Source organism: Sebastes fasciatus, chromosome 19 (assembly GCF_043250625.1).
Source record: "Sebastes fasciatus isolate fSebFas1 chromosome 19, fSebFas1.pri, whole genome shotgun sequence".
Classification (NCBI taxonomy): domain Eukaryota; kingdom Metazoa; phylum Chordata; class Actinopteri; order Perciformes; family Sebastidae; genus Sebastes; species Sebastes fasciatus.
In genome coordinates this window covers 26537728-26561203 of record NC_133813.1, presented here as the reverse complement: position 1 = coordinate 26561203, position 23476 = coordinate 26537728, and the positions used below count along the sequence as shown (strand labels likewise).

Here is a 23476-nt window from a genome sequence, read left to right as displayed (position 1 = left end):
GGAAGAGGCAGAAATAGATAAAAGCCTTTGATTTAAAATGCTCTGAATCCAGATAAATGTGAAATGTCTGATCCTGACCCGTGTCAACAACAAGCCATGATTAATCTTTTTCACTTCTGGGAGTTTTGCTCCCTTGTCAGAGCTGTCAGGTGAGCTGACAAAGCGCAACGCCACATAAAAAACGCTGCTCCTCGCTGACAAACCCAAACTCAAAGTCACTCATATGACACACACGGCTCTATTAATAGTATTTAAAAACTAGCTGCTCATTTTTTCTAGCCACTGAAGACTGATTTTATACATCTGAAGATGTACAGTATTACATAGCTTTGACAAATCTCATTTTTTTGTTTTACTGTCAGGATCTGGTATATATTTTCCACATATTTGACTTAGTAACTCGTGGTAATATGGTCAATAGTTGCAGCAAAGTTCTTACATCTTGCAGTTCCTAAAATATTCACAAATTATCACAGAATAAAGTTTACTGCATCTTCTTTTCTATTTTGCCTTTATGAAGGTAAAGGTACAGATGTGTCAGCTGATTGTTTTTACAGTGTCTTGTTTATGATGAATATTATGAGCCATTATCAAAATATTCTGATCATAACTAAAAGAAAGAGTGTGAAAAAGGACATTATTCTAATGACATGGGAGAATAAGTGGTCCACATGCAAAGCACTTCAAAAAAGGTGATTTCATTTCAATTCAGGGAATAACTGGTCATCTGTAATGAAACTTTCCATCAACTATCAGCTTATGATTCACAAACACACAACAGAACAACACGCCTGTGATCTCTGAGACTTCTACAGCATGAAACTCAATATCCACTAAATATCCACTGATGTATGATGTCCAAAAAAAAAGAAGCCGGTATTTCATGTTAAGCTGTTTTTTCACTATAAAATGGGTCATGACAGGGATTAAAGATAAATATCAGTTATATGGGCTTCACCAAACCATACACAAAAAACTGGGATCAAGTGGCTTAGCGCTAAACCAGCGGCTACACACTCTGAATCACATCGACCAATGAAACGTCTTTAAAAAGTCAAATACGGAGCTGGTTTGAAACGAGGCAGCGCTTTGTTGAAACAATGAACAATTTCTTGTTTCCAGAAACTGTGACAGAAACATCAAAAACAATCAGCACTTCCAGGTTCCAACTCTTAATTAATGAGGATGGCATATAGGAAAGAACACATCCTGTGTAAGGAACATGAGACGACCTCAACAACAAACATTCAATTACCGTTGACTCACAAAGCAAACAATACACAATAGGTTAGAGGGCAACACCCAGCTTCTTATTCATGTTGGCCTCATAAATCAGCTCCGCTGAGACACTGTAAATACAATCCAGTCCAGTCCAGAAAACTACACATGCTAAGTTACTGGTTCAGGAAAATAAGCTTTTTACTCAGATAGACTAATTTCTGTATCTGACTGCCGTTTGCAAAGAAGCCTGTCTGTAAAGCAACATACCATAATAATAAAATACATCAATACGTTCACTGTATTGAAGGTTACCTCTTGGATCGGCGCAAACGAGCTCCGCTGAAGAAATGTGGCATGTTAAAGTTGGACAGTACCGTCCACAGACTAGAATCTGACATGGTGTCCGAGTCATGCCACAGAGGGAGATGTAAAGGGGGCTTCTGGAGACCTTGTGAGGAGAAGCGACGGCTCTCAGGGTTCGGGAGGATGCGACCCCCGGAGCAGTCCTGACAAGTACTCCTACAACAGCCCTCCTTGGGTCCAAACTTCCTCTGCACAGGCACATCTGCAGCCAGCTGCGGCATAAACACACCAGCAGAGAGGACACCTTGTCCTCCTCTGTCCTCGAACCAAAAAAGTAATCCAGGGAGGATCCTGAAAGACACACCGGGTGTGTGATCCAGGTCATGTGGTGACAGCCTCCACTGTTGTAGGGATACGACACCTAACACCAGCTGATTTTTTGTTTTCCCCTCTCGCTGCGACTGTGCTCCATATCCCAAACAGTCCCCCCCCGCTCCCTCAGCTCAACATGCTTCATATCATGTAACAGGCATCTACCACTTCACATCCTGTGCAGGGGGGTTGTGAGACGGTGGGGGTGCTGCATCATCAGCAGATGCTGCCATGCACTTGCAGCTTTCACAAACTGGCACCCCTCCCAAAGTTCGGTGGGTCAGTGTATTAAGCAGGACCTATTTGAAATGGAAATGCTTTGCTTCTGCATGGATTTCTTTTGCTGCTGCATAAATCCATCCCTCAGCTGTTCCCTGCATAGACGGTCCTATGAGTCCTACCTCCTTCCTCTGATGGGAGCCTCACCTTTACTTCATCACCTTAGATCCTTCACTCATGTTTTCTGGTCGGCAGATAAGCAGCCAAACAACATGAAGTTTAATCCCTGTGTACAATATTCAAATATATCAAAATACTGATTGACAAATTGTTTTCACTCTAACTGTGATAAAACTGACATTTCAGAAAAGGAAAAATAGGTTTGAAGAGCAGTGCTCACAAATGCACATGCATGCATAACACACATAAAACCTGTTTTGTCAGTTCAGTGATGAATTTGACTTTGGAGTCCTGCAGGTATGTGTGACAGTCAGCTGATCATAGCAGCTTGTGGGGAGGAGACAGACAAATACTCTGAAGTAGCTGTCAGGACCAAAGCATATGAATCATTACGAGCTCAAACTTTAGGACCGAGTCATCGATTCCTTCTATCCGATGAGCGTTCTCCACAAGGAGAGAGCAAAGTTCAGCCTGCAGACAGACACTGGGCTGTTGCAGCAATAATAACAGAACTCAGAGCAGCGATAGGAGTCGCAGGTTTCTGTAATCACATGACTGATGGAGTAAAGTATACGTGTTACTTTCACAATCCAGCTTCAAAACATTCATCTCATCTCATCGAGCTTAACACAAATAGAAATAGCCATCGACCTCATGTGAGCAACTAAAAACAAAGATGCAACTCATGTTAAAAGAGATAACTAATGAGAACTGAATAATGGCATGAGTCATTTTTAAAATAAGAAAAAGAAATACCAAAAATCCACTTTTTGCATCTGATTTTTATTAAATCATGTATTACACTGCTCTGTATCTTTTATACCTGCCCTATTCTATTTAGCTTGTTTTTATTTTCTATTCTCTTGGATTTTTAATGACCGTTTTTAATTGAATTTAAATCTCCTTTTGTAATGCGTTTCTTTCGCACTTCGTCTCGCTTTTGATGTTTTATGTAAAGCGCTTTGTTGCTGAAATGTGCTATATACTGTAAATAAACTTGCCTTGCCTCTAGTATGAATATTTGCTGCTTTTCTTTGTCTTCTATGATCATAAACTGAATACCTTTGAGTTTTTGGACTGTTGGTCGGACAAAGCAAGCTGTTAAAATCTGTCAACTTGGAATTTAGGAAATCATAATGAACATTTTTCACTATTTTCCAACACTTTACACACCAAAACCAAACAATTGACAAATTCTGAAACTCATTGTTTGGTGTTTGTTTTCTTATAGTCTTGGGACTTATTTTAAGTTATAATTAACTAAACCAAACACAGCTGTAAAGCTTCATTAGTTCAGCAGTGACTCTGACTGCAACGTGTCCTCATACAACGGTTTGTATGATATCTTACGAAAAATGATTCCTAATTTTTCATGCATTTTTCCTGCAAATGTCCAGCATCATGTGATGCACGTGTCAACTTCCACTCCAGTCTTTTCAAAATAAACTTCCGTCTTCACAAGAAACAACTTGGTTAGGTTTAGGCAACAAAACTACGTAGTTAAGTTTAGGAAAAGATCGTGGTTTGGGTTCAAATAACGACGGAAGTGGCGTAACTTAAGTACAGAAGTTACATAACAAATAAATCAACGTTGACTTCTGATTTCACACGGGACATGAACAGCGGTCTCCTGGCGAAAGTCTGGTGTTTTTTGACCGAGCCATCCACCCCGACCTCCTCCTAACGCTGCGTTTGTCGCTCTATATATTTCCTGGGTCACCATTAGGTGGATAACACACACATTTATTTCCTGGGATTTATGTGAACTACAGTGTATTACTTTTGTTAAGTAAAGCTATGAACGGTGTATGAGAACAACATGCTACATTACGTCAGAATTATCTAGGGGTGGGTCATGTGTCATGTCAAACAGACCACATGACCTAGGTCATTATAATGGCCCGAGATCGTCTTCCTTGTCAGTTATAAAACTAACAGTGAACGGGAGAGCAGAAGAAGTGGTTCAGTAAGGACGAGCAGTCAGACCTGAGGACCATCAGGATGCTGCACATTAGTCCAATCACTTCCCAAGTGAGCAGTATCCAAGGGACTCAAAAGCTCAGGAAGAGAGACGGAGAATGAAATGGACAAAGGAGGAAATCTACCATGACTGGTTCTACTTACATATAGAGTAATACAGTGTTATCAGAAGCCATTTTGTCAGTATAAAGTCAGTGCGTGAGTCTGTGTGCGCTCAGCCTGGCTCCCTACAGGCCGGCGTGACAGCCTTCACTCTAATTATGGCTCTGCTCTGTTTCTGTGTTCCACATAAGAAATGGTGCTTCAGATGGTTCAAAGTCAAACTGCATAGAGCCGCATGAACGGGGAGGTCACCGGCTACATGCATGAACAGGGAGGTCACCGGCTACATGCATGAACAGGGAGGTCACCGGCTACATGCATGAACAGGGAGGTCACCGGCTACATGCATGAACAGGGAGGTCACCGGCTACATGCATGAACAGGGAGGTCACCAGCTACATGGATGAACAGGGATGTCACCGGCTACAGGCATGAACAGGGAGGTCACCAGCTACATGCATGAACGGGGATGTCACCGGCTACATGCATGAACGGGGAGGTCACCGGCTACATGCATGAACAGGGAGGTCACCGGCTACATGCATGAACGGGGAGGTCACCGGCTACATGCATGAACAGGGAGGTCACCGGCTACATGGATGAACAGGGAGGTCACCGGCTAAATGGATGAACGGGGAGGTCACCGGCTACATGGATGAACGGGGAGGTCACCGGCTACATGGATGAACGGGGAGGTCACCGGCTACATGGATGAACGGGGAGGTCACCGGCTACATGGATGAACGGGGAGGTCACCGGCTACATGGATGAACGGGGAGGTCACCAGCTACATGCATGGAGATTAGACTCCTTGGTCCGTGTTTCATGACGGGTCGGGTGGGTTGCACACATCGCCACAGACCCCTGGCGCCTTTTACGTGGGCCGTGCCCCGCCCTGGGGGCATGACGCGGCTGGGGCGCACTAAGGACAGTCCTTTCCAAGCCGACCTAGAGCCGGTCGCAGCGCACCGCCTCGTATGTGGGACTCCCCAGCCTGCCGTGTGTCGCTCACAACCTCCAGCAGGCTGTTAACGAGGGTCTTTTGGCACAGAGAAGTACTCGTATCGGTACCCGTATCGGTACTCGTATGAGTACTCGTATCGGCGAGTACCCAAATGTAAGTACTTGTATTGTACTCTGTATCGGTGCATCCCTAATAATAAACAAAAATATTTTAACAATGACATAAGACATGACTATACAGTATGCAATGTAAATATAAAGTATTTCTATGTGCAAAGAAAAATGAACAATGTTACTGTATTAGCAATCCAGAGAACTGTTCATATAATCATAAAAACTATAATGAAACACCGGAGATAAAAGTACAAATCTGTTATCGTTGATAAATCTTGGGAAAGTTCGGCATGTCTACTCTGATAAGTGATATGAAATAGTAGAAATAGTGCAGAGTTTTGGGCGTCTGATAAGCCATCAAACTGAACATCCTGGGTTGAACGGTACCGGAAACAACACGCCCCAAACATCACAGCTTCGTGCATTTTCTTTCTAACACGGGCTGTTTTCAATCTGGTACGCCTCGGCTCGGGGGGTCTTATAGCAACATTTGAAAATGTCTAGAGTAGTAAGCCAATATTTTACTGCGATGTTAAAACACTGCAATGTCACACTAACTTTGCCATCAACTTCATCGATCACCCATCTGTCACTACCAACCGTTCTCCCAGATGTAGATTAAGTGCTGCTGTCTGCTGGTCCTGAAGATGCTCCTAACACTGTGGCATATTAATGGTGTAGGATAACGTCCTCTAGAAGTTATACCTTACTGCGTCATTATTTCAACGTCTTGGATCATGACACAAAGCACTGCAACACCAAACCTTGTGAATTGGTACATCATGCAATAAAAACTGAAATTGTCAATAGATAAAAAAAATAAAACAAAAAAAGCCAGTAAAAAACATTCTGGTATGGAGCTGAGTCACTGAAACGCCTGCTCCACTTTACTCTCTATGAAAGCCGAGCAGAAGAAGAGGAGACCAGAGGTGACATGGGTGGGTGTTTCATGCTATTCATTGATACAGAAAAATTCTTCAATATTGTGTGTTTTGAATGAGCTGAAGAAGTTTCATTCCAACTATTTTGTCTTAACAGAATCGCCATCAGAAGCATATAAAGCCAGCGACAGAACGCACAGACTGTGACTCTCTTTTTTATCAGTAAAACATTTCTTGAGCAGTGAACTTTTCCTATTTCTTAAATCCCAGTTGAACTGTGTTTAAGACAAGCTAAGGTCCTTCAAACTGAAGCTAACCATGAAGTTGCATGAATGGTAGAAAAATGAGTAAACCGTAAACCAGTCCACCTTTAACAGTAAAGAAATCCACCTTTGAATATAAGTGTCGGTACTTCCTTTGACTATATTTGTAGAGACGAAGTAGACATCAGAAGGCACTGGCCATCTTTTTATCCAACCAACCAGTAATAACAGAAACACCAGTAAAGCGACATAGAGCCACAACAAGATGGCTTCAACCTTAAAGATGCTAAATGCCAGATTGGGAGCATTTCTATGCCTCCGCACGGCTCTCAACATGGCGACAGCTGAGCCGGCGGATCGTGGCTGACAGTGAAAACAAGGGCAACAGTACTGACAGAGCTAACAGTGTTAACCTGGGGGGGGGGGACCAGAGGGTTGGTGGTACGCTTATGCGACGTGACCTTTGGTCAGGACGGCGTTAACAGCTATAACCACCATATGAGAGCATTGTAAAACGGCGGCCGGCCAGTGGGGCATGCTCACATGCACGAACATACACTACACAGCGGGAGAGCAACTTCGTTCTCTGCTCAGGTAGACATTACTCCTCTATATCTTTACATAGACTAATAGTTGTCTGCTGCTATATTAAAGATCTGGATATAGATATTGTATAGAGCACCTTTAATGACCTATTTGAAAGTCAAACCCCAAATAAGGTTCGTCAATGAAAAACGAAAAGACAGATTTGGAGCTTCTTGGCGGGTGAAAAGTGGAGTTGGAGGAGAGGACGTGCTATCTCAGACATCACTGATGCACATTAACCCCCCTGAAGAAATAATCTTTTCAGTGACACGAGGATAAGAGTCTTGATGTTCATAAAATAATCCGAAGCTCCACCAGCACACAGATTTTGAAATCATAAACTAGTGGAGATTGAAGCATTAAGCTCTGATAGAAAACCATCGCCATTACTGAGAAATGTAAAACCAGCATCTTCGACACTCTTCAGTCCTAAATGAATCAATCCAGTCGGGATGCAGACAGATTGAGACCATTCTTCACTTTGATGTATTGCAAATGACACAAATCCTACTTAGCACATGAAAGAGGAGCATAAACCTCCGAACAGAGAGGGGCAAGATGGGGGAAGGGGAGGGGACACCACCAACATTATATAAGCACTGGCGTCCTCCTCTTTCAATGTCATCTCAATGGCAGATGATTTTAGGAGGACGAACTGAATTTCCAGTCGCAGCCTTGTGATGCACGATGACAACACTGACTCAAACATGCACTAACAGGCCTTTCAGAACAACACAGGCACGGTTGAAGAGCTCTCGCTTACCTCCAGAAATGAAACGCGTGCAGCGGGCTGCATGGACTGCAGGGGCTAGTGGGAGTGGGGCTCAAGCTTCGGGGAGTGAGGCTGTAAGTTAAATGGAGTGTAGTGAATAGTTGTCTTTTATCACACACACAGGACAGAACCCCCCCACCCCCCCCACACACACACACAGCTCTGACACATGCCCAGATGAAGACAGCAGCATCATGAAGAGTAATGATCTATGTCAGACTATTTAAAGAGCAGATTCCCAAGGTATCTGTCTGCTTCTGTAATGTTTGTTTGACATTGGGGATGTCTCGTATAGGTTGTTTCAATTCAGACTAAAATCAAAGAAGATGTGCTTAAAGAGCTGCAGTTTATGAAGGGAGCTTACAGATTAACCTAATGTGATGAGGTTAGCAATATCTGATCATCTCCTGTGATTGAAATCATGCAGAAACTTTCACTTTACATGTGTGATGTCATAGATGGAGCTATTTAAACCGTGGCACTGCAGAGCCTTTGGTCATATAGAGGTGAGTAACTTCAGCTGCACACTTAAAGGGTAAATCTGGGGATTTTTCTATATTTCTCTTATTTTTAAGAAATTCCACGAAAAGACCAAAACCAACTATGCATGCATTCTACTAAGAACTATTTTGTATGTATCCAAAGGCTGATGTGTTATTCTTCTGAACAATAGAGTTCCATTGTTGTCTAAACACTATTAAAAACACACCAATGAGCCTCACTGTTGCACTGGGTCACATGTTCCTTCATTAAGATGAACATGTAGTTTATTTTGATGCACCATCCCGCTGCAGTAAATACTCAGTAAGGTGGCTGATGAAAATAGTCCCAGACCAGAGGCCGTATATAAGTGGACGTAGTGACCGTGATGTCACCCATCGGTCTGTGGACTGCGGTTTGAAGCCTTGAGTTTGACCTTTTGGCCGTCGCCATCTTGGTTTTTTGCAACCAGAAGTGACACGAGAGGGTGGAGCTAAGTACAGCCGAATAAGACATTTTCAGGCGACCAAAAAGGTTATAATTAACTATAATGAAGTGAAAACACACTGTGAAAGACCGAACAACGCCGTGGTAGCGACTTGTCAATCACAAGGTAGCCCCGCCCTAAAGCATCCCCTGCTTTATGGTCTATCTGACTCTAAATGGGACCATAATTTACTAAATGAACATCATACTGTATTGAAGAAGACTTGAAACTAGAGATTGAGACCATGAACTCATGTTTACAATGTTTACTGAGGTAATAAATCAAGAGAGAAGTAGGCTCATTTTCTCATAGACTTCTATACAACCAGAGGAGTCGCCCCCTGCTGGCTGGTAGAGAGGCTGCAAGTTTAAGGCACTTCCACATTGGCTTCACTTCTCTGACCGGGTGGTAGCCCGCTGTCCCCGACAAATGCCCTATTTCCTCCTGGCTGAGTAATGTCACTACTGTTTTTAGGAAATTACTGAGCATGCAAGTTAAGAAAAATATAAAGATTGATGTTTTATGTAGGAACCAATGGGCCGGGGGTGAGAACTACAGACAAGCTGGGGAATCAGAAAGTATTGACTGACAGATTTTGGTCTTTTCATGGGATTTGTTGACAATTACAAAAATATATCTGCATAGAAATAATGGTTTTAAAGCTAATTTAACGTAGTCACTCATCTCTCAACTGCAGGTTTTAAAGCCTGAAATGGAGGGAACCATAACAAATACATTGTTGACCTAAATAAAAAAAAATCAAGTCAAACCGATGACTGTGGCTTTGATAAAAAGGGAAAAGCTGACATAGAAACACACTGATTCACTGCTTTTCACCTTATTGATCACAACCAACAATCATAGGTGTGCTATGAGTGTGTGTGTGTTTCCTACGTGTGCACTGTGTGAATGTAAGTGTGTCACGCCAGCAAAGAAAGCATGTTGTGCAGTTGCGGCACTCCTTTGCGTGACACATTATCGGTCTACGTATCACACAAAGCGTGCATGAAAACATGAATACGTGAACACACAAGACACACAACCACAAGGAAGCCTCTGTTGCCTAGCTGTGAAGGATTTTACATCAGACTTCCTGCTACAGATGCTGCTGCTGCTGCTAATGCTAACGCTGCACAAGCAACAGTGAAAGACAGCAACAAATATGAGACAGAGACAGATGAAGCTACACACTGCAGAGGAGCTGCCACCCCGGGAGGAGAACGGAGGAAAATACTCACTCTAGCGTCAGCCCTGGAATTCTCAGCCTCTCCCGCTGGGCTTTCATGGCTGAACTGTGCTCGTTTGCTCTATTGTGGTCATGATATGCATTCACACTGCCTGCCTGCCGCCCCCCCTGCACTGACAAAGAGCCAAACCCAGCCACAACAGTGCGATGAGACCGATTGGTTTTCTCTCCCCCCACAAAAAGGGAGGGGGTAAAAAAAAAAGGGGGCTACGGTTCTTGTTTTGGTCTTTCTACTTCCCACCTTGAAGCTGTCAAATAAGATCCTCAGTAGCCTGCGGAGGGCACAGAGGCAGGACAATACCCCTTCTTCCCACCCCTAATACACGCCCCCTGCTCCTTCACATGCACATATCTGTCCCCCACTCCCCACCACAACCATTCCTCCACCAGCTGGTGACTTGCTGCGTAGCAAAAATGCAATAAATTAAATCTGCATTTTGTCCGCTCCTCTAACACGCAGTCACCTTGACAGATGCTAACGCGAGGCACGCACCATACGATGCGATGTCGCCACAACCACAGGGATGATGTCATCTTCCGTAGAAAAAACATAATGCACCACAACCTGCCAGTCCACGTCACTCAGTCAGTGTACAGCCGGACAGAACGCACTCACACCTGGCTTCTTATAAGACAAATCATACAAATAATAATAAAGAAGAAGAGCTAGAATAACAAATCCATGCATGAATGAAGTGTTTGTGCGTTGTGGCTGAAACCTAAAGTAATAAAGCATGATGACGCAGCAGAGTGTCCTAGCCCCTGCAGGGATTTAAAACACTCCCGAGGCTACTGCTCATCATTAGTAAAATCACCCATGATGCATTTTTATCTGCACTTATTGTTGCAGACACTCCATAACCATCAACATCGCAAGAAGTCAAAATGAATCAATGACTCACTGGCAGGAAACTGTCCAAGAAGAATGAACTACTGAATGGCAAAAGAGGGGGGAGGGGGGGACTTATTCAGAAAACACTGTAACAAAAATAACAACACTACTAAAACTGTGTAAGTGTTTGCAATGTGACTGCTGTATGATGATGCTTTTGTTTAACCTGGAATGATGGGAGAAGATGCTGCTGCCTCACTCACTCCCTCACTCCCTCACTCACTCACTCACTCATCCAGTAGACGGATGAATTCTTTATTACTATGAGCATGTTTGAGGAGCAAAGAGTCACTGCAGATGACACCAAACACTGCATTAACCACACAACTAATAGTTGTGGCAGGCAGGAAGAGGAGCGTAAGAAGATGCAGAGTTGTATCTGGAGAAAAGCGGGTCAAGAGTCGGCCACAAACTTGGAGTACACACTATTACCTCATAAGCATTTTGATATTTTTCATCTTTTTAATCTGACACATTTTCCAGTGTGGGTTCAATAAGCTGAAAATTGTTCATGGACTTTTATATTTGAATGCAGGAAAATCAAACTAAATTGTAACAATGGAAGCCAGCCTAGTTAAACCATACAGTGTGCAGATCCTGTGTTTGGCAGAAAGTGAAACCTCTGACCCATGACTTCCTGTCAGCACATGATAAGTCAAAGAAGTTTTTTTTTCCTCCTTCTGAAAGTCAATGAGACGTGACTCCAGCATTTTCAGGGTGCTGGGGTAATGGCCTCTGCCCTTAAATGTGTCTTGGAATATGCAGTGGATTCAAAAAGAGACATATAGTATAAACAGTTTAGGCTTAAGCTGTGTTCACACTACGAGCAACACCGCAACAATCTACAAGTCATTTTTAATTGAAGCCGTGACAGAAAGGAACAAACTGACACCCGCTTGTCGCTGTGACGGGCGTAACGCGCTACAAACAAAGTTGAGCTGGTCTCAGCTTTTATTTCAGCGCTCCGATGACGCGGTGAAGCGTCAACCAATGATATGTTTTTGTTTCACCCTGTTCTGTTGCCAGTTCCCAGTGCTATTTACTGACACAAACTACGTCAACGAGCGCTTGAGCAACACTTCGACGGTGACTCGCCAACAACGTAGCTGTCCACGCCGGCCGTTTTGTTGCTTTTGTCGCTCGTAGTGCGAAGACAGCATTAGCGTTCAGCAAATTTATATGTGTGATCAGAGACAAGAGTAGATAACTTCTACAGATGTGTAGTCATCCATCATCATCCACCATGCCAGTAAAAGGTAATGTACCACTCAGTCTCACCTATCAGATATCACACAGGAATCATCACACCATTCTTCAACACTCATCCTGAGGCTACATTCACACCAACACATTTTCATTTTAAAATGCAGAACATTTGCAATGTTTAAGTCTAACGTCCACACTACTACAGCGTTTTGGACCCCTGAAACGGAGACTTTTGAAAACGCTTCTGACCCCGTTGTAGTCTGCACGGGCGGAAACAGAGACTTTAGAAAACGACGCAGACACCCACGTTTACTTATTGACTGAGTCTTATCAGTCAAGATCATAGACTGTATATACAGTAAGTGAATGTAGTCAATGTGATGTCACCCATTGGTTTGTGGACTGTCATTTTGAGTTCAGTCCTCAAGTTCGGCATTTTGGCCGTCGCCATCTTAATTTTTTGCAACCTGAAGTGACACGAGAGGGTGGAGCTAAGTACAGCTGAACGCTGAATAAGACATTTTTAGGTGACCAAAATTTTACAATTAACTTTTATGAAGTGAAAACACACTGTGAAAGGGTAAAAGTTGTAAGACAAAAACACGGACAAATCCGAGACCGGACAACGCCGTGGTAGCGGCCTGTCAATCACAAGGTAGCCCCGTCCTAAAGCATCCCCTGCTTTATGGTCTATCTGACTCTAAATGGGACCATCATTTACTAAATGAACATCATGCTGTATTGAAGAAGACTTGAAACTAGCGATTGAGACCATAAACTCATGTTTACAATGATTACTGAGGTAATAAATCAAGAGAGAAGTAGGCTAATTTTCTTATAGACTTCTATACAACAAGAGGAGACACCCTCTGCTGGCTGTTAGAGAGAATGCAGATTTAAAGCTCTCTGGCTTCACTTCTCAGACCCCGGAGGTTTCCGCCTGGTCATGATGCGTCCTTCCCTGATTCGTCACACCCTCATCACATGACCCTTTTCCGGAGAAAACAACCAACATCAGCCTTGACCACCAGTGGTTAATTCAACATGGATAATGAATTACAGGCATTGCTGACCTTGTTGTCTCTGATAGAAGCTGTTGCACGGTTAATCAAATCGGGTGACTGCCTATATGCACAGCAGGCATGCTATTATTCCAGTGATCTGCAACAATTCCTGTTTCCAGCAGCGTTAACAACTTTTGGTGATGGTAGGTGTCTCACCAAGGTCTTCATAATAATATAGATGTGCTACTGTACCTGGGGTATGAAAAACTTTCACTGACTCACAGCACACAGAGTGCAGAGGAGCTTCTATTGTTCAGCTTGAATTCATTTGACATCAGTTCTTACTTGATGCAGGTGAAATAGACGAATCACATCAGTCTCTCAGCAACTGCATGCTGACTGCTTTTTAGTAACACAGAAAGAGGTTCAGAAAGCCAGTCGTTGGTTCACCACTATACACCATCCTCTTAGTTTTATATGCACCTTATTTACACCTTTTAATTAATGCCACAGCTCTCGTCTAAAGCTGCTGCAATTTTTTGCAACTTCTTGTAACCATGTTGTTTGAGGCCGAACTCTCAGAGCACTCAGGAGACGATACATTATCGGTGTCTCATTATGAAAGTACATACTGTCAGAGATGATGAGGCAACTATTGCAAAAAAACATGTAAAATGTGGATAAATAATACTTGGAATAATTGGTGCAATAACTGCCTGGAGAAGTGCAGTTCTGTTCACTCATTATCTTCAACAGTTTGTTTTCTTAACATCTATAAAGTGTTGACTGACTTTCTTTTAGGAAATGAATATATTGTTATTTTTCACAGGGCATCTTAATATCAATACTTTCAAAGATAATCATGTTATATCATTGATTTTTCAAATAAAAATGCTCCTCTGTTTGGCTTTGTCAACTTCAAACTTGATATTCATTATTCTGCCTCCACAATGCCAATCCGTCAGACATAAGAATGATTGAAACACAATGTCTTAGTGCTTTCATTTCATTTAACTTGTATTAAGTCATTTTTGGCCACTTGGGGGCAGTGCACACAACACTGACATATCAAATTAAAAAGTGCACAAAATTATTGGAAACCGTTGCCTATTAATTCATTTAGAGTCATGTTTTGGCATCCTGTTTGGACGCTCAGCAGCGAGACAGAACCAAAACAGCAAAGTCTGGCTGCAAAACTAACCTTACCCCTACCTACCCTACCCTGCAGAACTAACCCTACCTACCCTACCCTGCAAAACTAACCCTACCTACCCTACCCTGCAAAACTAACCCTACCTACCCTACCCTGCAGAACTAACCCTACCTACCCTACCCTGCAGAACTAACCCTACCTACCCTACCCTGCAGAACTAACCCTACCTACCCTACCCTGCAGAACTAACCTTACCCCTACCTACCCTACCCTGCAGAACTAACCCTACCTACCCTACCCTGCAGAACTAACCCTATCTACCCTACCCTGCAAAACTAACCCTACCTACCCTACCCTGCAAAACTAACCCTACCTACCCTACCCTACAAAACTAACCCTACCTACCCTACCCTGCAGTCTGGGCTGATCGGCAGATCAATTCAGCAACAACATATGCGCTCAGAATGTGTGCCAGACCCGGGGATAAATTCACACTGTGTATATAAAAACCTCCGGGAGGACTGTGAAACTACGACTCATAAATCTCACTAAATGGCTAACCGCTGACAACAACTTCATCTGCAGTGATCAGGTTCATGAAGTGTGGCTGACAACATCTGTTGAACTGAATATCACCATAAAAACACGACGTAACAGAATCTACAGTCAACATATCCTGTTGCATGAATCATGTCATTGGGCAACACAACAGCTTTGGTCCTTCAGAGCTGTGTTTGTGCTGAAGGTGAGAAATAAGAATAACAAAGATGGTCAACAACTCCAGTGAGTGCACCTTGAGTTGCCAACACATACGAATGACTGATTTGAAGTTATTTAATTGGACCCAGCAAAAGACTTCCAGTTATTAAGGTCAGCCTATTAATAGGTTCCAGACATCACACAACCAGAATGACAGTCTGACTGATACAGCCCATCACTGTTGTGGCTGTGGAAAAGAAATGATAATAATAATAAATTATATTATTATACATTATTATATATTATATTATATTATATTAATTATATTATTATACGCCTCCTCAGATGTAAAGAGTTTGTGGAAAAGGCTAACCATGGTGATAAACTGCCATGTCGACACCAGCTGGGATGTTAATGACTTCAGATCTTCAGTAGATGGCCCTCTGTCACAGGAAAACCTCGATGAGCTTTCACTGCTCTGTGTTTGAAAAGCTAACTTCCTTCTCCATGTACTTTTTCTTTTTGTGATTAGAAGATACATGTATGTAGAGCAGTGATACTCAACTTACGGCCTGCCGGCCAGTTTCTAATTCATCATGAAAATACATTCATTCAAAATGGCATTTCTTTTCGTACTGTTAATGTAAATAAGGTGTAAATACAGTGTAAATAAGGTGCCAGAATGCATTAAAAAAAACATCAAAATGGACTATAGTTTGTTTATGAAAAAGAGTACCAGGGGAAAATAATAAAAATAAATACCTAAATAAATAAATAAATAAAGGGAAAATTAAACAGAGGAGTAAATAAATAAGGGAATTAATACAAAGATAAATAAATAAAAAAAGCAGAAATATCAATTTATGTCACATTTTATCAATTAATTAATTAATTAATGGCTATATTTATTTTTAATTTTTTGTTACATTAAATTCAATATTTATTTCCTTGTCTAATCATTTATTATTATTTTTTTTCTTCAATATTTCATATTGAATGTCCTCAAATCCTAAAATGCCCACATTTACAACTAAAAATTAGTTGCAGCTATTAATTTCAGTAAAATATCTGATTTATTTGTCATATAGGCCGAGTGTCAATCCTTGTGCCAAGTTACTTTAGTTAATAAATTAAGTTAATAAGTCAGTTAATTTGAAGGGGAAAAAAAGAACCTCAAAGAAAGATGAGTTATAGGCCCTTTAATGTTTTATTTAATGATAGATATTCATCTTTATATTAATAATAATTAATAATATGATTAATGTTTGTTTATTAACTTGCCTCTGGGCAAAGCCAATAGAGTATCCCTGGTGTTGAGTCTTAACCAATGTGGCTTTATTCCCTACTCAGCTCCTACATCTGCCACATTAACATGTTACCCACCCGGTCTAACACATTGAAATCAATCACATCACATTACAGCTAGAATACCAATCAACAGAAGCAAATCTTACAAAATAGAAGTTACTTGATGCTCACTTCATTTTCAACGTGATGAATTAGTCTATAACTGCAGTTATATCAACTTTGTCATATCCAAAACACCATTACTATGGTTACCAAGGTCACCAGAGACTCCAGCGCTCTAAATATAAACCGATGCAGGCGGTGATCTCACAGCAGTCCATTAGTAAAGGCTCACCTCTATTAATGTAGGTGAGCAGCAAGGTGTCATGGGTAAATCTTTCTCTTCCACCATGAAATATATGAAACTAAACCAAAATCAATATCCAGGAAGTCTATTATACCATCACCGGGCTTAAAAGCTGCATTTCATCTGACTAATCAATAGTCAAAGTATCATCTTTAATATATACTGGAAAAACAAAGTTCGGAAACTTGTGTTTGGTGGATTATTTCTCTGTTATTACAAGTCATTGTATTTTACATCGTTGGAAAGCCTGTTTATTTACCTTCACAATGATGTCCAACTTGTAAGGATCATGCATTTGTGGGATGAGCAGCACAGCTGATTATGTGGGGAGTGCCCAAGAAAAATTTGCCAAAATGCCCTGTCAATGGTAAACAGTGTATTCTCATAAGGCTACCAGGAAGCCTGCAATGACTGCCCTTCACCGTCAGGCTCGTTTGACCTGGTGTCGACAACACAGACAATGGAACCTGAACATGTGGGGGAATGTCATGTTCAGTGATGAGTCCAGGTTCTGTCTGCCAAAGTTGGACGGCAGGGTCAAAGTATGGAGACGACGTGGAGAACGCTATGCTGATTGTTGAACCGATGGAGTAACAGCTTTCTAGTGGGGGCATCTCCCTCACTGGCAAAACAAGGCTTGTCATCATTGAAGGCCATCTCAATGCAGGGAGATATCGGGATGAGATTCTGCAGCCAGTGGCGATCCCATATCTCCACAATCTGGCACCTAACTTCATCCTCCAAGATGACAACGCTCGCCCCCACAGAGCCAGGGTTATCACAGACTACCTCCACAATGTGGGAGTAGAGAGAATGGAACGGCCTGCCAAGAGTCCAGACCTCAACCCAATTCAACACTGGTGGGATCAGCTTGGGCGTGCTGTACGTGTTAGAGTGACCAACACAACCACGCTGGCTGACCTGCAACGAATCCTGGTTGAGGAATGGAACGCCATCCCACAGCAACGTGTGACCAGGTTGGTGACCAGCATGAGGAGGAGGTGCCAGGCTGTTGTGGCTGCGTATGGATCTTCCACCGCTACTGAGGCTCCTGACGGTGGATTAATTGAATAACGTGTAAAATTGCCAATATGTCTTGTTTGTTCCTTGTTACTGATAGAGAGTTCAATCATCCAATCCACGAAACAACTCAAAACAAGAGTCAATACCAACAGGAGAATACACTGTTTACCATTGACGGAGCATTTTGGCAAATTTTTCTTGGGCGCTACCCACATAATCAGCTGTGCTGCTCATCCCAAAAATGCATGATCCTTACAAGTTGGACATCATTGCGAAGGTAAATAAACAGGCTTTCCAACGATGTAAAATACAATGACCATTAGCATTGTAACAACAAAGAAATAATCCACCAAACACAAGTTTCCAAACTTTGTTTTTCCAGTTTATATATATATATATATATATATATATATATATATATATATATATATATATATATATATATATATATATATATATATATATATATATATATATATAGAACTCAACGCACTGCAAAATTAAGAAAAAACATCAAATAGACACAGCAAGCAAATGAAGAATGATCTTCACCAACTTAAAAAACTTAAAAAACTAATAATCGTCACATACATACATACACAAACTTTACGACACACGTGCAGAATTTAGAAAACATCTTCACAATACATTAACACATCAATGAGACAACACGTGTGCATCATTTGGAAAAAGATCTGCAAGAAGCTCACAACACAACGGAAACTGTTTCCAGGGGACACTGAAGAGTGATGCCCACCCAGCTGGGACACGCGGCTATCAGCCCACTTCAATAACTTCATAATCCACTATAGGGATGCACCAAAATTCTGGGCCGATACCAATACTTAAATTAATACTTGTTGATTTTGTTTTTTGCTGTTATTTATTCCCCTTTTGTGCCGGGAAACAAAAAACAAAGACCTAAAAATATAACTGAGCTGTTTTAAAGTCAATCAGCATTTCATTATACTGTCTCTGAATGAGCACAAATTCAAATCGTACCTTTAATATAACCTTCTTTCACATTCAAAATATGAATTTATTAGCAACTGCTTCAAAAGCCTTTTCAGCCGCTGTAACCTACAACTCCTGATTCAGTACTTACAGTCCAAACACAAATATTAGTTTTGTCAAACATAAAATAAATGGAAATGGAAAAGTGATTAGAAACATAAGCAGTGTTTCTCTCACATAGACTTTATTTTGGGGGGGGGGGGGGGGGGGGGGCTGCCCATATATTAACGGCCACGGCATATTCAGCAAATGTCATTTGAGAATTTCACACCAGAGTCAGAATAAATAGTATGTATGTTGCTTATTGGGAAGTAATGCACAGAATATGTGCAACCCATAAGAGCAACAATAACCTTTTCAGGTCACATAAATGTTAGTTATGTGACTCTAAAATGTGTTAATAATGTAACCTAAATACAACTAATATTTCACAAGTTGTCACACAATCATCAAAGGTGACTGGAGGCCAAGAACGTTTACATAATAAAATGTGATTCATTGACACCTTTTGACTGAAGAGCCCACTCGTGGACGATCATGAGTTCACACATTCAGAGTTTCTTAATCTAAATATCAATGAAGCTTCATCACTCAGACTCTCACAACTTGGCCTGCCCTGAATTAATGCTGCATATGAAAGAAAAATATCTAAAATCAAACAGTTTCTTATATTGGTAGCATTCCCAGAGAAACTACTACGAACATCAATTTGATTATTTTATGTAATCTTTTGATATTTTATGTGAAATTTTAATACCATGATATTGATTTCAACTATATCATGCGGTCCTACTGTGGAATACTGTGATTCATGTTTATTCACATCATTATCAGCATACAGCTGAGTTGAAATGTTTAAAAAGGTTTTAACTTTATAACCCTTTATACAAATATTATTTGAGCTAATTTAAGTTTCTGCACTAACAATGTGATAACTGGAGGTTAAGGTTCATTACATGATATAAAGCAGATGTCTTTATGTAACATACTCTACGTCTGGGTACTTACAAACTGCCTCTTCTGGGAAGACTCAGCTCTTTCTGGAAATGAAAAGAAAAAGAGTTATAAGCACAAAAATTGAAAACTTAATAATAACAATATACAATTTAAATGAATCATCAGTTATCCTCATGTGCACTCCACGAACATTAACAAAAGAAAGTCCCCTTACAAAACGTGTGACATTTAAAAAGGCTACTTGGTTATTCTATATAAACAGTGTAAAACATTGCAATCATACTTTATTGTAACTAGATTGATGTGATGTATCTGATGAGTGCATATATAATATAAATATAATATAATAATAACTGAGGTCTGCATTGGAATAAGTGTTGCATTACGCTTTCATGTACTAAGATCTGGGTTTGACGTGCAAAGCTGACACATTTCAAGATTCATAAAAGCTGTCACATGTTTTTTTTTTCTTTATAAATGACGAGCAGGAGGCCTGTTCTCCAGGAACATCCCAATCAATGAAGAAGAGCAAAATAAAGAAAGTTAAAATGAAGGAAGAGATTGAGTCTGTTATAAAACAGCTGCAGCTTTACAGCCTCACAAACAGACACCATATGGCTCACAGAGCAGGTGTGAAACGGTTCCATCTCATCCAGGTGTGAAACGGTTCCATCTCATCCCAGAGAACTGGACCAGAAGTTTAAAGAAAGCATCTGGATTTAAACCTGAAATCAGCAGCTGACAGGCTGTTCTCATACACCGTTTATACCATCAGCTGTATATAAAGATGGACGAAATGACGGCTCTCCAAAAAGTGAAGCCAAAACATCTGGATGGCCCCCTGGTGGCTGGCTGCAGTATAGCTCATAAGTCCCGCCCCCCTCCATGTTAGCGGATGGGACTAACTAAAAAGTCAAAGTACACGTCTAATACACTTTTCCCAAAGATGGTTTCTGTCATTTCAGGTAGTTCTAGCGACGTACATAAAACCTGCCTTGGCGGAGGTCTGCGCTCTCCGAGTGCACCTTGTGCTGTCAAAAAAATGGGTGAGACGCCATGACACCTGTGAGTCTCTCTTACGGCCGTGCTCGGCTCGCGCTTGGTTCAGGCGGCTGTGTGGGCGGGTGACCTCGATACCGTGGTTCCACCGTCCGATCACTACTACGACTCTGGCGCCAAATGACGGCGAAATCTCAAGATCACGCCACTTCTGTAGTTATTAGTTAGTCTTCTGTAGCTAAACCTAACTAATTAGTTTTGTTGCCTAAATCTAACCAAGTCAGATGTTTATTTTTTAAAAAGACTGTATATAATATATATAATAATATATATACAATATGTTATATGCACTTAAAGAGTGGAAACTGATGGAAACATTTGTAGGAAAGTGCACAAATGAGGAATCACCCTTCATAAGATATAAAAAAGTGTTGTATGAGGATATGTTGCAGCTGAAGCGCGTGAACATGAAGGCTCTGAAAGGACAAACCCAGCTCCAAAGAATGAAAACTGACGTTTGCATGTTTATCTTCTTTCAGTGTATTTAATTAAAGACGATAGTGTATATAAAGATGTTGCTGAAGTCAACTGTAGAAGGCAGAGTTACACAGAGGTCAGGGTTTACTGGGAGTAGTGAAGCGCACCAACAATGCCCTCATTGATTTCTTGAAGGATTATGTGCTTTCACAGGCTTCTTACTTAAAAGGATAAAACTGCTGTTCAGTTCCTTCACAGAAAATTAAATGATACAAATTTCATTCAAACACTCTGAAGAACATATTTCTCGAAAAGCTGCCAGGAACCAAGAAGTAAAATACATCCAAGCACAGCTGCTGCTGCCGAGGACCGACATCAGCCGCGGTGACAGACGAGCACACCGTGTACAGATCATTATATCCCCCGTAGAGTGTTTGTTTAATTACAGTAGTTTCTGGTAAAATATCTGCTTGTTTTATGGGCCTCACACCTGAGCTCTTTTTTTTATCAGCAGTGTGAAACAAACACAAAGCTCTGCAGCTCCCTCCTGGATCGGCCCTCTTGTTGTAAAAGAGGACTGATAAATAAGCAGATCCATTTCATTTTGTGACTACAAATCCCTCTGATTTGATCATTTGGTTGTCTAATAACAACCCGATAAGGACGAGGTCCTTTGTCTCTAACAGTGTAGGACATTGAGTTGATGTGTATTGGCTGCTCCAGTCAGCAGAAAAAAGAGCTAAGCCCCACTCTCCCTTTGCTATCAATTAGGGCTTAATGTCTGGCTTCCCCTGCTGCCTAGAAGACCAAGGGCAGAGAGTTTCCTTGGGAGACATGACCGCAGCTCACACAACACTAATTACAAGCAGGGAATGACTTACGCTGGTGGGATATCCACCAAAGCACAGTGTGATGTCTATAATACCGGCAATATGAGAGCAGAAACATGATGATAATAAACCCATTTATTGAAAAACACATGTATTCATGTGAAATCAATTCATGCCTCTGGAAAGTATTTACATAAAGAGGAATAAATGCATTGTAATGACTTGCTTATTTATGCTTTTGATGCTTTTTTGACAGCTTTCTGAGTAAGCAAAGCTTGTGTAGAGAAAGTGGGATATTACTGACAGCAAGCGTATTCAAAGTGCACTGTGTGACATGGTTTTAATGAAATGGAGAGTGAGACGCATACAAACTCTCCTGCTGACTGAACTTTGGATTTGTCTTTGCCTCAAAATCAGTTTTTCTGTGAATGAAACAGCCCTGGTATTACCAAATGAAAGCACTTATTCCAGCACAAACAATGGTCTGTTTCAAAAGATTATACCAGAAAACCATATTACCAGAAATTCTGAGCTCACAGAAACTAATCAAAATTTCTGAAAAAACATAAAAAGAATGATGATAACTCGGGTTAACAACATTACAGCCTACTACCATACCTGCCACTCAAATCCTCAAACTCATTAAATCCATTTCTGATATTTTTCAACATGTATTTACATTTTATAATTACCTCTACAGAGCTCTCAGGAGGAGTGCTGAGCTTTGAAGCAAATTTTACACAGTGGCCAAAAAACTTCTGGGTCCGTCATGTGATGCCATCGGGCCCAAAAAGACTGTTTCCCCATAGACTTACATCGTCTGTAATCATTTATTTAGAGGTGAATCAACTTCCCAGTTCTAACACTTGAATAGCCCTTATTTAAAAAGTTGTAAAATGCACTGAGTTATTTCCCTTCCTCTGTTCATGTGAATGAGCCCCAGATTAAGGTTAGAGCGAAGGCCGGGAGGAGGGCTGGGAGGAGGAGTTAAAGGAGCGAGGGCTGGGAGGAGGAGTTAAAGGAGCGAGGGCCGGGAGGAGGAGTTAAAGGAGCGAGGGCCGGGAGGAGGAGTTAAAGGAGCGAGGGCCGGGAGGAGGAGCTAAAGGAGCGAGGGCCTGGAGGAGGAGCTAAAGGAGCGAGGGCCGGGAGGAGGAGTTAAAGGAGCGAGGGCCAGGAGGAGGAGTTAAAGGAGCGAGGGCCGGGAGGAGGAGTTAAAGGAGTGAGGGCCGGGAGGAGGAGTTAAAGGAGCGAGGGCTTTGAGGAGGAGTTTTAAGAAGGGGGCTAGGAGAAGGAAGATCCATAGAAGATCAAGGTACTTTTATTTCATGCACCACTGAGCAACTTTAGTAGGAATGACCGGGGCCTTGCCGCCAATGCTGTATCCAGTTCTCTTTATACAT

General features: G+C 41.5%; 1 protein-coding gene across 15 annotated transcripts in view; it reads right to left on the bottom strand.

Moving 5' to 3' along the window:
- mast4 (microtubule associated serine/threonine kinase family member 4) overlaps positions 1 to 23476 on the bottom strand; it is a 118294-nt gene that overhangs the window by 40652 nt on the left and 54166 nt on the right. For 8 of the 15 annotated variants that reach the window (XM_074617246.1, XM_074617252.1, XM_074617248.1 and 5 more), the window contains one exon: positions 19822 to 19853. In XM_074617246.1, the coding sequence (XP_074473347.1) occupies positions 19822 to 19853 (32 nt within the window). Of the gene's footprint in view, positions 1 to 1533; positions 2218 to 7946; positions 8028 to 10160; positions 10452 to 19821; positions 19854 to 23476 lie in introns of those variants that run through there. The other 7 variants (XM_074617257.1, XM_074617258.1, XM_074617259.1 and 4 more) reach the window with 4 other exon arrangements.